We start from the raw sequence: 13,513 nt of genomic DNA on the forward strand, positions 1-13,513 counted from the left end.
TAATAGGCAGTTGTGCTTTATGAGCAGTTTATTGAAAACACAGCAAATATGAATATTAACAATGAAACCATTACATAAAGAAACTCAAGACATAGTTTTTTCATTGTTTTAGAATGGGAGCTGATAAAAGTGGGTCTTTAAGAATATGTTGAGGCTGAAATGCAACATTACAGTGAAATATCCCCATTAGCCAGAGAGACTCAGGCTTTTTGGCTTTATTAGATACAAAAGATGGGCACAATAGCAGAAACATCATACAATTTAACCTAGGCCAATGAAATATCCCTACAGTAAATCCTGCCTGTGTGAAGCTTCTTATGTTTCATTTTCAGTTGGAAGCATATCTGAGGGGTGTTGATTCAGTTCAGTATTTGGAGGCTTACTGGACTGTATCATATTGTAAGATGTTAGTGCTATCTATCTCGCCCTCCTCATAGACATGACAAAAGAAAACTAAGTAAACCAGAGAAGCTGGGAACAGGGAAAGGTTACCTTAATTACTGCAGTGCTCAACTGTGAACTTAAATGAAACAGAGTCTGTGGCAAATGTGAATTCTTCCCATGATAGTACACCAGCATCAGATTCATACAGGTAGTTAAAATACTTCCTCATTAGCTCAAAATCCCTCGTCGATATTCTGCTTAACACAGTGGCAGTTTCTATATTTGGCAATCTGTGTCATATCGTCAAACTCATGGCAGTAACTCATCCTATGGTTGCACAGGTGCTACCTTTCAAAGTGCCGGATTAGACAGGTAACCTGCTCTCAGGATGAATGCTTATAACGTAATGAAAGGAAAAAACGAAATAAATGGAAGAACTGTGAATCTGTTTAGACTGTTTTTTTTTCCCCACTTTGTCAAAATTTAAATAACATCGTCCTCCCACCATTATTTCCAACATTATCTACATCTACTATCTTTTACAAATATTTTTTTTTTTTCAGTAGTTCATACAAAAATAGCAAGAACAAGATATACATATCAATTGGCTCTGTGCATAAAATACCGCTGATTTGCCTCAGGTGCACATGACGATGAGGACGTGTCTTCTTAACTGTTCATGTAATTTCCGGGGAAGCTTTGACTGCACATAAAGAGAGGGTCCATGGAGGCCACTTTAGCAGCAATAAAAGAATGTATGCAGTGGAGAACGGCTGTCAGATTAGCAAACTCTAGTTCCTGTGGTGGGGGAAGTCAAAGAGAGAGAGACAAGTCAGTCATTGTAAGATGTTCATATTAAATATACAACATTTTTAAACGCATGATCTTTTTGAAAAAATTATTTTGGTCTTGGTGACAAGGTGCTTGTTAGGAAAGTTTCCCCACTAGCTCTTCAATCGATGTGAGTAATAAATAAAATAAAATAAATCAATAAAATAGTGAGTAATAATGAAATGCAAAATAACCCAACTAAAATTCAAAATGAATAACTTTAATTTTGGAAACTAAAATAATTGTATTACCTTCATTTCTATTTGCTTGCTTTCAGCGTTCTTGAAAAGGAGTTTTACCCTGGTTTTCCCATCATCAGAGGAGCCTTTAAGTTGAGAGAATTTATATCGCCACAGTATGGTCTACAGGGGAAGGGATTATAAAACACAGCAGCATGGGGATTTCAGTAATGAGCACATTTAAATACCATGTCTTCCTACAGAGAGACCTGCACGATCAAGAACTGACATTTTAATGTGCAACAGTGCTTTGAGGAAACGTATAATTCTTAACAAAAGAACATTAATACTTTGGAACTGAGCGCTGTACCATTCTATGAACATAAATTTACCCACTGCAGGGCTGACTCAACACTTAGCAATGCTGCCAAAATAATCTCACAATGTACCTTTCGTAACAATAGCAAACCATCTGGAGAGTCCATTGTGCAAAACTAATGACATTTGAAAGGCTATCTTTATATTTTGTTGGGGAAAAAGACATTTATGAGTTATTTGAAATATATTTGCAAATACGATGGAAACCTAAGTAAATGAGAATAAGCACATGGTGTATAAACACAGGAAATAAAGATGGCAAACTTCAGTCTCAAGAGCAAGGCGAGAGCAGCACAGGAGTCAGGATGTCAACGACAATTGTGAACTCGGTAATACTTTACCTTTGAAGTGCCTTCTGAGCAGGTGAAGCCCAATCCAAAATCTATGGTGAAGCACAGTACATTCCCCTGGCTGCTGCACATGTAGCTTTTGGACTGTTGAGAGAGAATTGACACCCGTGATTTTGTTGCTTTGCATATCTTTGTAATGACATACTGTGCAAATAGTACATTTCTCTGTATGGGCATCCATGACCACAGCAATACGTAAAGACCACAGCAACACGTTACATTATAACTTGTAAGCATGGCCGCACCATATGTTTTCCCCCACATTTCTTGACAGTAAATGCAGCCAACCATTACCAGGAGATGAATAAATGATTCCCTTAGTATTCTTCACACATCTCACTGATACCATCTTCTTTAAGATCACATAAAGCCCCATTTTCTCCCAGCAATATTTGACATGTCATAGCAGAAAAAGCACAGGTGTTACTACTGTAATTAACGATGAAGTGTTAATTAGCAATGTCAGTGAGTTCACAATAGAAGAACCAAGAGCTGGCACACTTGGGGGGAATGCAGCCATTATTACTGTTATTAGCTACACCTGTGTTTGACCGGTCAAAATGTTCATTGTAAGAAAGGATATATATTTCAGCCTGATGTGACCAGTCAGGGCTAACTCATAAAATGATACTTCATGTAACTGAAGCCTAAATTCCTAGGAACACCAGTATTACAAACTGTGAGATCAACTAATTTTTAAAGAAATCAACCTTGGTGAACTTGCAGGCAAATTTGCACAATTGCTAGCAGGTGATTTAAACAGTGTTGACCTCAGAAGGAAGCTGGTGAGTCCAAAATGGACGAAGCCACAAGTTCTCCAGCAAAGAAACTAAGTATATTATGTGAACTTATTTTACTTGAAATGGCCAAGCTACAGTGACATGCATTTAGCAAGTTGACCTACCAAGCTGGGTCAGAGGGCTTGTTGACAGCTAGCTTGTTAGTTGAGCCAAATTCTTATGTCCGTGTGGAATTTTATTTTCCCAAAGAAAATGAGGAGCTAAGAAAATGAAAACACAAACTGTCCAAAATGAACAATGCATTCTTTACTTCCTATGTATCTGGTCTTGGCCGCATCGAATACATGAGAGCGGGCAATACATGGACTCTGTAGCAGCTACTTCACAAGGTGCCAAGCTACTAAATGCTAATGGACAGACACGTTTTATATAATGTAGAGCATCCCGTCACAGACTTGGTTGACACCCTCCCCTGGATGTGTACCAACACCACTGGATTAGCCGCAGAAGCTCCCAAATCACCCTTCCCTAACGACCTTTCTTACTGCCATAGCACCGGCGCTAGACCGAGCACATCAACTCCAACCAGGACTTGGCCTGACAGGGTCTGGCACAGAGGCAAATCCAGAAAGAAATCAAATAAGAGAGCAACAAACTGACTCTGAGATCCTGAAAATAGACTATCCCCTGCTACTGGAGAAACTGTCAATCAAAACATGTATTCATCTCAGGCCCCATTCCAACTTTCGGGAAAGGAATCGAATCTTTTAGCAGACTCCTGGCAGAATGAATACATGGCTGACATTGGCGTGCCTCACTCATGGGATAAAGGTTATTGACAATTTCAGTATCTTTTGGAACTGTTAGGACCACTTTCAACCAGATGGGATTCATCCAAACATCACTAGATCCAGACTTCTCGGTGCCAATCTGGGTCACGCTCTTGGGTTGCCTTGCTGTGTGGATAAGCGCGAAGGACACCGTACACGCACAGACAGCCAGTATCTCTCCCCTTTCACCTGAACCTCTGCTCCACATCCCAAAAGGCATTCAGAGGATGTGTCTGTCCCAACCGACCCCCCTTCTCTTGCCTCCACCACCGTCAGCAATCAAAGAGTTAATTAAAGCTGCCAAACTGAAGCTCAATCAAACTGATGAACTATAAAACAGCAATAACCACAGACATCGTCCCTCAGGTGTCTACCAGAGACGACACAGACTTCATGCTGCTTCCTTAAACATTGCAGTGATATTTAACAGCCGTTGGCATGATCAAACACATCGTAGTAATCACAGACCATCTGCTATCCGTCTCGGTAATCTTAAATCTGTGTGTGTGTTCAGCCACAACCAGTCTCCTTTCCTGTCACAGAATTCTGAGAGCTGAAATTAGCTTTTTAATGTCAGATCCTCGGCTAACAAAACCTTTATGGTTAATGATCTGATAACTGAAAATAATTTGTATTGTCTGTTTTTAGCTGAGACCTGACTGAACAGCACTACTAGTGTAGCCATAATGAAAGATAAAGTCTTGTCCTCCAAACTATCATTTTTATCAGTCAGACAAAATAAGAAAGGAGGGAGGGTTGAAGCCATTTTCTAAACACAGTTTGTGCGTAATGACATTGAGCTGGGTGAATTCATGCCATTTGAATATCCTCTAATCTTTATTATCAGTGATCATCATTACATTATATGGCCGCCATGATATTCATCACTATTTCTACAGGAATTCTCAGAGCTGATCTCACTTGGTATTCACTGATATGATAGATTAATCCTGAACGGAGTATTCATATTAATAAACAGAACAGAGAAACAGAAAGCTGTGGAGCATGAGAATTCACTGGACAGCTTTGGATTCACCCAACATGTAAATGAAGACAGGCATCAGCATAGTCAGACTCTAGACTTAGTAATAATTACAGGGTTAAACACAGATAATGTTTCAGTATTTGAATTACCTGTTTCTGACCATCACTGTGTGGTTTTTGATTCCAACATAACCTTAACAAAGACTACAAGTAAAATAAGTTTTTGTTCAAAAGTGATTCCTAAATGATGAGGCAGAAGCAAAGTTCTCTAATATTATGAGATGAATCGAGCCACAGAGTTGTGACTGCTCATGACATGGTTGATCATTTCAACAATACCTTGTCATCTGCTTTAAATACTGCTGCTTTTTGAAAGTGGGTGTTTGGCAGTGCGTCAAGTAATGTCCTGAAGATTCTTCAAACTGACATCAAAACAGCTGTTGTAAAACTCAACCCAACCCTGATGGTAATGCACTGACCAGCTGATTTGCAACCTTTCATTCATCAGTAAGATACTTGAAGAGATACATCTTCAGTGCAAATAAACTCTTTTCTTAAACAAAACAATATCCTGAAAGAAATTTCTTACTAAAATAATCAGCGACCTCAGACTACATCTGATGAAAAAATAAGGTCTCAGTTCTTGTCCTCTTAGACCTAAGCACAGTGTTTGATACAATTAACCATGATATCCTTATCTATCCTTATCATCTTAAAAAGTTAGTTGGTTTTTACATCAAAGGGAGAACGTTTTTTGTCATTCTTGGGAATGATGTTTCTGAGAAACATGACATCTGACCTGGGGTTGCACAAGGGAGCTGCCTTGGTCCAGTATCATTCTCATAATATACTGTATGTTAACACTTGGTGATGTGACATCATCAGAGAGCACAATGCATGTTTCCATAGTTAGCAGCTGACACACAACTACGTTTCTGCTGCACTGAATAATACTGTGGCTATAACCTCCATTACTACCTGTCTTTTGGCAATAAATACATGGACTAGCAATAATTTCTATATAACACTTCTATATAATAAGTTAAATGGAGAGAAAACTGAAATCCTACCAGTTGGCCTCCAAACCAAAAGAGAAATGCTGATTAATAATCTGGAGAAATTTACTCCCTGGATCTGTTATTATCTTAGATTCAGATCTAAGCTTCAAGTCCCACATCAAATAGGTGTTGAAATCATAATTTTCCACCTTAGAATCATAGCCAAAGAATGACCATTTATAGACAAATAAAAAAAGATGCTGAAAAACTGAAATTCATCCCTGTATTTCAAGTCAACTCAATTACTGTGATGCACTTTTTACTGGCCAAAAAAAAAACTTAGAGCGACTGAGAGACTTTAACTCCTTCAAAACTCTGCAGCTCCGCTATTAACAACTTTAGCTGCTCTGCACTGACTTCCTGTTACATTTTGAATAGATTTTAGACTCCTTCTCCTTATATACAAAGCCCTCAATGGGCTAGGACCAAGCTTCATTGCTTACCCCCCTTTTAACTATTTGACTACTTTTGTCTATTACAGTACTAAAGCTATGGAACACACTTCCTATAGATATCAGCGAAGTTGGCTTGCTAAATATTTTTAAAGGAAAGCGAAAAACTTATCTCTTCACTCTAGCCTTTAACTATCTATGACTTCCTGATACAGGCCTTAAATTCTTTTTTGCACTTTGTTTTGCCCTTACACGCCGCTGCATTTCTTTTAAAATGTTGTATTTTACTTGATTTTATGCATTGTAAGTATTCTATTTTTAACTTTATTTTTTTTAAATTTTATTACTATAATTATTCAATGTGTTTTATTTTTCATATTCTTTTACATCAATAATGGCATTCCTGTTTTTTATGTTCATTTTATGTCTATTTTAATGTGGTGCATTTAATTTAATCTTTACTTTTATCACTTTGCTCATACCCTACATTTTACATGTGGAGAGCTCTTGTTAAAGTGCTAGTCTGACACGTTAGGTCTGGAGGATCTGATAAGAAGAGCAAATCTGATTTTCTTAGTTTATTATTTTTGTCCTGCATGAGCTATTGGGAAAAAGAAGCATCCTGTGCAGCTTCCTGATAATGTCAAGACACATGACAGAGGAAATCCATTTTGGAAGCCATAAATCTTTAACGTTCATGTTGCTGCTGCAAAACAAACAAGCATATGTCTCAAGTCTTTTCACCGGTCTTTTAAAAGAACTGATGAGCAAGCGTTCTGCTCTTTGATGAACTACATCCTCTGAAGGCCTTTCTTGCCATATGACTTCATTTTTCTGTTGTGTTGTCCATTCACCGGTAATGCCAATATAAGGAGTATTTTCTGATTTTCTGTTTGTTTTATTTTCCTTTTATATCCACTTGTTTTTTTTCACTTGAGAACACTGTGGGGACATGGTGATTTTAATTATGGAGTGCAGCGTGCAGTGAATATGGCATGTGACCGTACAGTCCTTTTACTTATGCTCAAGACGCCTTTCTTAAGTGATGTTGTGAATTCGGCTGTGACGCAGATTAAAAAAAACAGTGGCAGGTCGGCTTCTAAGTTCTCGCTGTCACCACATTTAAGACTGTGTTGTGACATGGTGAGCAGTGGCTACACTTTACTAATTGGAAGGGATTTTTTTCTGTGGTAAAAGCAACATTTAATACAACATGAAACATTTTTTAAAGAAAATCTCCTTAGCCAAGTCAGACAGATTTAACGGCATATGTGAGGGATTTAATAAAACAGAGGACAGGTGTGAGAAAAACACTTACCAAAGTGTATAGCTGCACTTAAAAAATTAGAGAAGATGACGAGAAGGTTAGAATCTTGGATGTGAAAGCTACAGTTATATCCTTTGAAATTAGGAACAAATCTAATATAATACCAACAAAGTAATTTAACAAGCTCATAGGCAATATTTCCCTGACCTCTTCTGGTTAAAACTTCCCAGTACCTTGCACCTCTGATAACACCTTTTGGGTGCGGTTCTGCATGTCAAGTCAAAGGTGTGCTCTGTCACATGTAACCGCACCCAACCATGATTTAAAAGTGCACTGGATATTCAACTTCACATTGCCCTCAAAGGTTCAGATGGCCTATTGTTGTCTAAAGGCACAACCTGTCCTGTTTAAAACTAAACAGGTTGGGCTGGTGTGAATTTAGCTTCATCCAGTGTGATGCTGTTTATCAAATGCTTGCGGGTTGAAAGTTACAACACAACAATTAAAGTCCTTATCATTTCCATTTTTTGAATTGCTGTAATTTGTGTTTAGTGCTAATTATAAAATATCACCATGCACGCATGCTACACTTAGATAGTGAATATTGTAAATATAATTGCTAATCATCAGCATGTTGACATTGTCACAGTGCGCATGTTAGCATGCTAATAATCGTATTTAGCTCAAAGCATCGCTTTGCCTCATGGCGTATTCACATTCGATGGAAAAACAAAATTCTGACACACTTTCTGCATTGGTTGGTGCAGTATTTACTACTCTGTAACACTCATTGCTAGCAGGAGATCACTGAAACTGTGCTGCATCTGCTTGTTGATATTTTGCTTGGTGAATATTCTTTTTGTCTCGTCTGCATATGAGGCCAGTTTGTTACTGTACAAGTCTGGAAACTCAGAGACACACAGTGTTTCACCCATCTTTCAGTACAAACAGTAATCAACAGTGATTGGCTGTGCCCATAAACATCAGTGCAGCTGTGGTCAAATTTGAATTTCATGCCGAGCCATCGCAGTGCACCTCATATACAATGGTGAGGTGTGAGCAAAAGCTGTTTTTCCCTGATAATGTCAATATGCCTTCAGTCTTGTTTAAATATCTTCGAGAACCTGTTGCAATGAAATATAATCCATTATATTGTACCGTTACATTTTAAAAAATGCAGCTGAAATCCCTCAAGTTATTGAAGAAAAAGTGTTTAAAAGGTGTAATTGATGCAAAGTGCCTGAAACCAGGACCAAACATCCTCATTTAATTGCAATCGTAACAGCAACGGAGGCAATTTAGACACATAGTATGACTGCCCCAAGGTGCGCCATCTATAGGCCAAAAAAAGTAACAGCTTCTGCAGTTCTGACCTGTACCAGCTGCAGCAACAGATCATATATAGCTCAGAATGCCCTCTGTTCAGCAGGTCTGGTTACACTGAGGATAAAGAAAAAGACTAAAAGAACTAGCACTATGAGCTGAATAAGTTGTGTCTTCAGTACTGAATATTAGGACTTTGAACTTAGGTGTTATTTAAGGAGAATATCACAAACTCACATAGCATGTTTATTTGCTGTTAAAGTCAGTAGGACACCCCGAAAGTGAAATATGATACAACTTGATGTCTTGCTGGGAGCTAAAAGACCTAATCAATGCCATGTTGGGTTTCATCATCTCAAAAGAAGAAAAAAAAAATGCAGAGAGAAATGCAACCTGGACGATTTTGTCCGTTATACCCCCTACGTCTACCCCATCAGCAATGTTTATGTAACGCACGCATCCAGGCAGTTTGCAGGCTACGTCGGACTCTGCTGGGCGCTACTCAGAAAACCACAGGAGGCTGGCCTAATTGGCTGGAGAACACAGGCAAATTGAGATCCTTCATCACTTTCATTGGTTTCCCAAAGGATAGTGTCCCACATTTGCATCATTAAAGACTGAAAAAATGCTACATTATCATTCATCCTGTTTGCTTTTATTTTGATATTGGGGAAAACTGCCCATGCAGCCCTGACTTCAAACTCCAGAATCACTTAGAGAATGCTCTCATTAAATATCCACTTCACAGTTTTTATTGTAGGTGTTTGTCTATCTTGAATGTTATCTGTATTTATATGTGTAGATCATTCAGTCCAGAAGATTACACAGTTTGAGATATGTGTCAGACTAGATTTCCAACTGTCCTTAACGTCACTTGCAACTCGACAGTTGACACTGATGTCCCTTCCAAAGTGGATCCAGCCCAGTTAGCCGGTTAAGAGCTAACTGTGTGGCTGCAGCATCAAACACCCCTGCAAATTATCATTCCCCTTTGAAGCTAATGTTGCCTGGTGCGGCAGAGGAGTTCTGCACTAGGACTTGATATTGTTACAGTGAAAAGAAAAAGTGTAACATGTTCATTGTTCATTTACCCCGCAGCTGATTTTTGCTTTTGTGCAAACATTAACATTGGCCTACCTAAACACAGATTAACAGCATGGACTCTATTACTGAGTTGCTGCCTTTAGTTCAGGAGGTGATCCTTCACAGGATTTTTATCTTAGTGAGAGCTCCTGTACCTCTTTATTGTCCTATTGTACTGGTTATATCTATCATATAGAACAAGGTGCATATAGGAGACAAAACCTGAACAATCTAAGTAGTTGAATTTCTTAATAATGCTGCTAAATTAAATACTTAATCTTAATATGGTACTACTGAATATGATACAATTAACCAACAAATCATTGGTCTTTAACATCTTCATTATTCTCAAGCCTATTATTTCCATTACTTTATAGAAACTCGAATAGTGTCTGAAAGTCAATCTACTGTGTGTTCACCAATAACCCCGACTTAGCACATGCTTCTTCTTTGTACAAATTCTTTGAAATGTTTTTTTAAAAAATGGGTTTTTGATTTCAGAGAGAGAAGGACAAAGCAGAGTCCTCATTTCTAGCCAGCAACTGTCAATTTTGCTGGCTGAAATTACTCCTGTTTATCAGTTGTAGCTAGCTAGCTATAACGTTAGCTCCATTAGTTGGTTTAAAACTACATCTCCCCCTTACTATTATGTTTCTAGCTGACTTGTATTAGAACGAGGACATACAGAATGTTGATAAAAGACTGAGACTGTATGTCCCAGGCCTTTCATAGCTCATTTAAAAAATAAAAATAAATAAAAAAGTGTAACAGAACCCTTCTGAAAGCATGGTCATCTCTTGAATACGTAATTGCTTGGAGGCTCTTTGTTAACAACAATGTTTATAATAGCTGTCACCATCTCACATCTTTTCTGTATATTTTAACTGGTTAATTACTTTCATTGTGACAGAGTTCTGCACTGACTCTGAGGCAAGTAAAAACATAATATAACAAACAGACAATCAACACAGTGGGCTGCTCAATCTCTTTCTTTGAATGCTTTCAAAGTGTGTGGAAAAATATAGATTCTGAATATAAAAAATTGGTTGAAGGCCTCTAATGGTTGTGCTGTCTGCTGAGTGAAATCATGTGACGTAATTTATTCAAACATTTAATGCATATGGAGTTATTAACAAGGCTTTGTGAAATGTCTTACTCATTAAATCTGAATTTAAAGCCATTTAAAGCCAGTCTGTGCTCCTTCTTTGCTTCGTTTTTTTCCATGCACAGTGTTAAGGGAAATTACAGTGTATGCTGCTTGGATAGTGCAATGCTCACAGAGCCTTGCATGAGGGAATTACAATGTGCTCTGATTTTTCTTTCTGTAACTGTTAAGTGAACACATGGATTAAATATTTTGTTCAGGGATTGTTACAATGACAGTGTGCTACCACAGCATGTTGGTGGTCACAGTGGAGTGTTTGAAGTCATCATTGTCCTCAGTCACCCCAGTCATGCACATGTACACACACTTTAATGATAATATTGATAATGTTGATTTTGAACAGATCCTCATGCTCCTCAAATACTGAAGGCATGAAGCCAATACATTTAGTCCCATTATTATCCTTTCTCTGTGAGTTTTTACAGTAGGTTAAGGGTGTTTACATTTATTGGGATTACACTGGATCATCCTTAACCTTGTTAGGGATTGTCTCATCCAATGTACTGAAGACAGGTCCTGATGCTTCGCTTTGAAACGCTTAAGGATGCAGCTTTATGTGCTGTTCAGAGATGGGGATGAAGCCTCTCTCCTCTAAAACTAAAATATCTTATTTTGAAATACATCAGTATAAATCCCACCTTTATATGGCTTGTCCAACGCCAGTTTCAGACCATCATGCAAGAACAAATCGCTCGCTCAAGACCATGCATAGAAGGAGGAGCAGTACATAACCAGGATGATATGGACTACATTACAATGTACATGTAAATAATGACAATATTTTTCTGTCATGTCACCCACCCTCACAGTTATTTTCTGCCATACTTGAAATCTAGTAGTCTAGAGTAGAGGTTCATCCCTATGGGAACTTAGAGAAGCACAAAATTAGTGCACATGCTCCTATGGCTCATGCAGCTGCCCTAGAGAACGCAGTCGTTCTTTCCATTGGAAATAATGGTCTTGCTCTGTGCAATGTCGAACATGCATCTATGTTGTGAGAGCCCTTTAAGTTTTCGCGTGTGGCATCTGTCTTCGCCTCATTATGCCGAGCATGAATAGTCTTAAGGTGATTTGGGGGAAAACACCCACTATGGTTGATCAGAGATGTAGTGAGTGTAGTCACAAGAGGATGTAATGAGATCATTTCAAACTCAGGAGCAAACTGTGGAGGTTTTTTCACCACTGATAGCAACACAGAGCAATGTTTTTACAAGAGGCTACCTGTTTTGTTTGTATCATGCACCAGTGGTGTGCGGTGGCTTTTACAGATAGCCAAGCAGAGCCGAACAAGCAAATCTCTCTTAAATTCAAGGCCTGTCCTCATGATTCTGTGCTTTCCTATGCTGAAAGTCTCTCCTGCTGCTTTCAGCCTGGACATCTTCACCTCCCTGCACTCGTTCCTGGCTGAAAAAGTATTGGATTATTCCTTTGAACTGACAAAAATCATTTCTATGGTAATCTTTAAAATATTTACCATTAACTGACAATGACACACTCCAGTGACAAGGCAGAATCCTGCATTTACCTGTCTCACTGTTGTTACCCTTTCCTGGCTCATATCGTGCGGACTGTAGTTGGAAAGCAGAGGGAAGATTTGGGAATTTTGGTCGTGAGGAGCTGTAGCATTTATTAAATAGCCTAAAGTGCACATACATTGCACTGATACATTCACAGCTATATGTGCTTTTCTCCTCTCCCCTTGACAAGCCCCAGCCTTTGTCAATGGCACATGTTCACACCCACGGGTTTCACAGTATACCTCTGATCGATAGCAGTAACAAGTAAAGAAGCGTAGCAACGCACAAACAAACGCAGTGAAGAAGAAGATTGCCAGCAATCAGATCTAACAGATCTAAACAATAGGCCTACACAGAATACTTTTTTTTTTTTTTTATCTTTCTTTTATGAAGAAAGACCTCATAGACACACACATTGTGTTTTGGCAAGTAACACTGAATGTAAACTTCGTAGGTGGTTAACTTCCCCACCACTGATTAAGAGTGCCATAAGCTGCTTCTCTAGTCTTTCCAGTGGGAAGCATCCAGTAATGTCCGCCACACTGCACGTGACACAGAGGGCTAGTCTTCCTTCAATTTTAACAATGTACTTATTTATTTATTTTGATCATTATTTCTTATTTATTTTGTAGTTAATATTGTACATGCTAGTGGCTTTCTCATTCTAAAAGGGGACCACTCCGATCAATAACAAATGCATCATGGGATACAGATGGTCCAATCAAACGTTTTTAAAAGAAACAGCGGAAATCTCAAACAGCACAGAAATCAGTAACTTCATCTGCATGTGTTTAGTTTCACTTGTGCACTAATGAAAATGTCATGTTGTGGTATATAAAACATACATATCCCCGCTGCTTTTAATCTTTGGGACTTAGAATGAGCAGAATTAACTGGAGAACATAATTGAGTGTGGTGAAATTACGACTCTAAACTCTGAGTGACCACATGAGCCGTGCGAACATAAAGGGATTATACATGGTCCCCAAGACTTTCACATTGATGGTTTTAGCTAAAGAGCCAGTGTCCCAT

General features: G+C 38.5%; 1 protein-coding gene across 1 annotated transcript in view; it reads right to left on the reverse strand.

The window, feature by feature from the left end:
- The window catches only part of sntg2 (syntrophin, gamma 2), an 86,058-nt gene continuing 72,545 nt past the window's right edge, over positions 1-13,513 (reverse strand). Inside the window, exons 15-17 of the mRNA XM_087179452.1 lie at positions 2,114-2,206; positions 1,467-1,577; positions 1-1,182 (exon numbers count right to left, since the gene is read on the reverse strand). Coding sequence (XP_087035578.1) covers positions 1,054-1,182; positions 1,467-1,577; positions 2,114-2,206 — 333 coding nt within the window. The 3' untranslated portion in view covers positions 1-1,053. The remainder of the gene's footprint in view (positions 1,183-1,466; positions 1,578-2,113; positions 2,207-13,513) is intronic.

The sequence above is a fragment of the Seriola lalandi genome, unplaced genomic scaffold, assembly GCF_002814215.2.
Source record: "Seriola lalandi dorsalis isolate HSWRI2012SDOR001 ecotype SW California unplaced genomic scaffold, Sedor1 jcf7180002054842, whole genome shotgun sequence".
Lineage (NCBI taxonomy): Eukaryota > Metazoa > Chordata > Actinopteri > Carangiformes > Carangidae > Seriola > Seriola lalandi.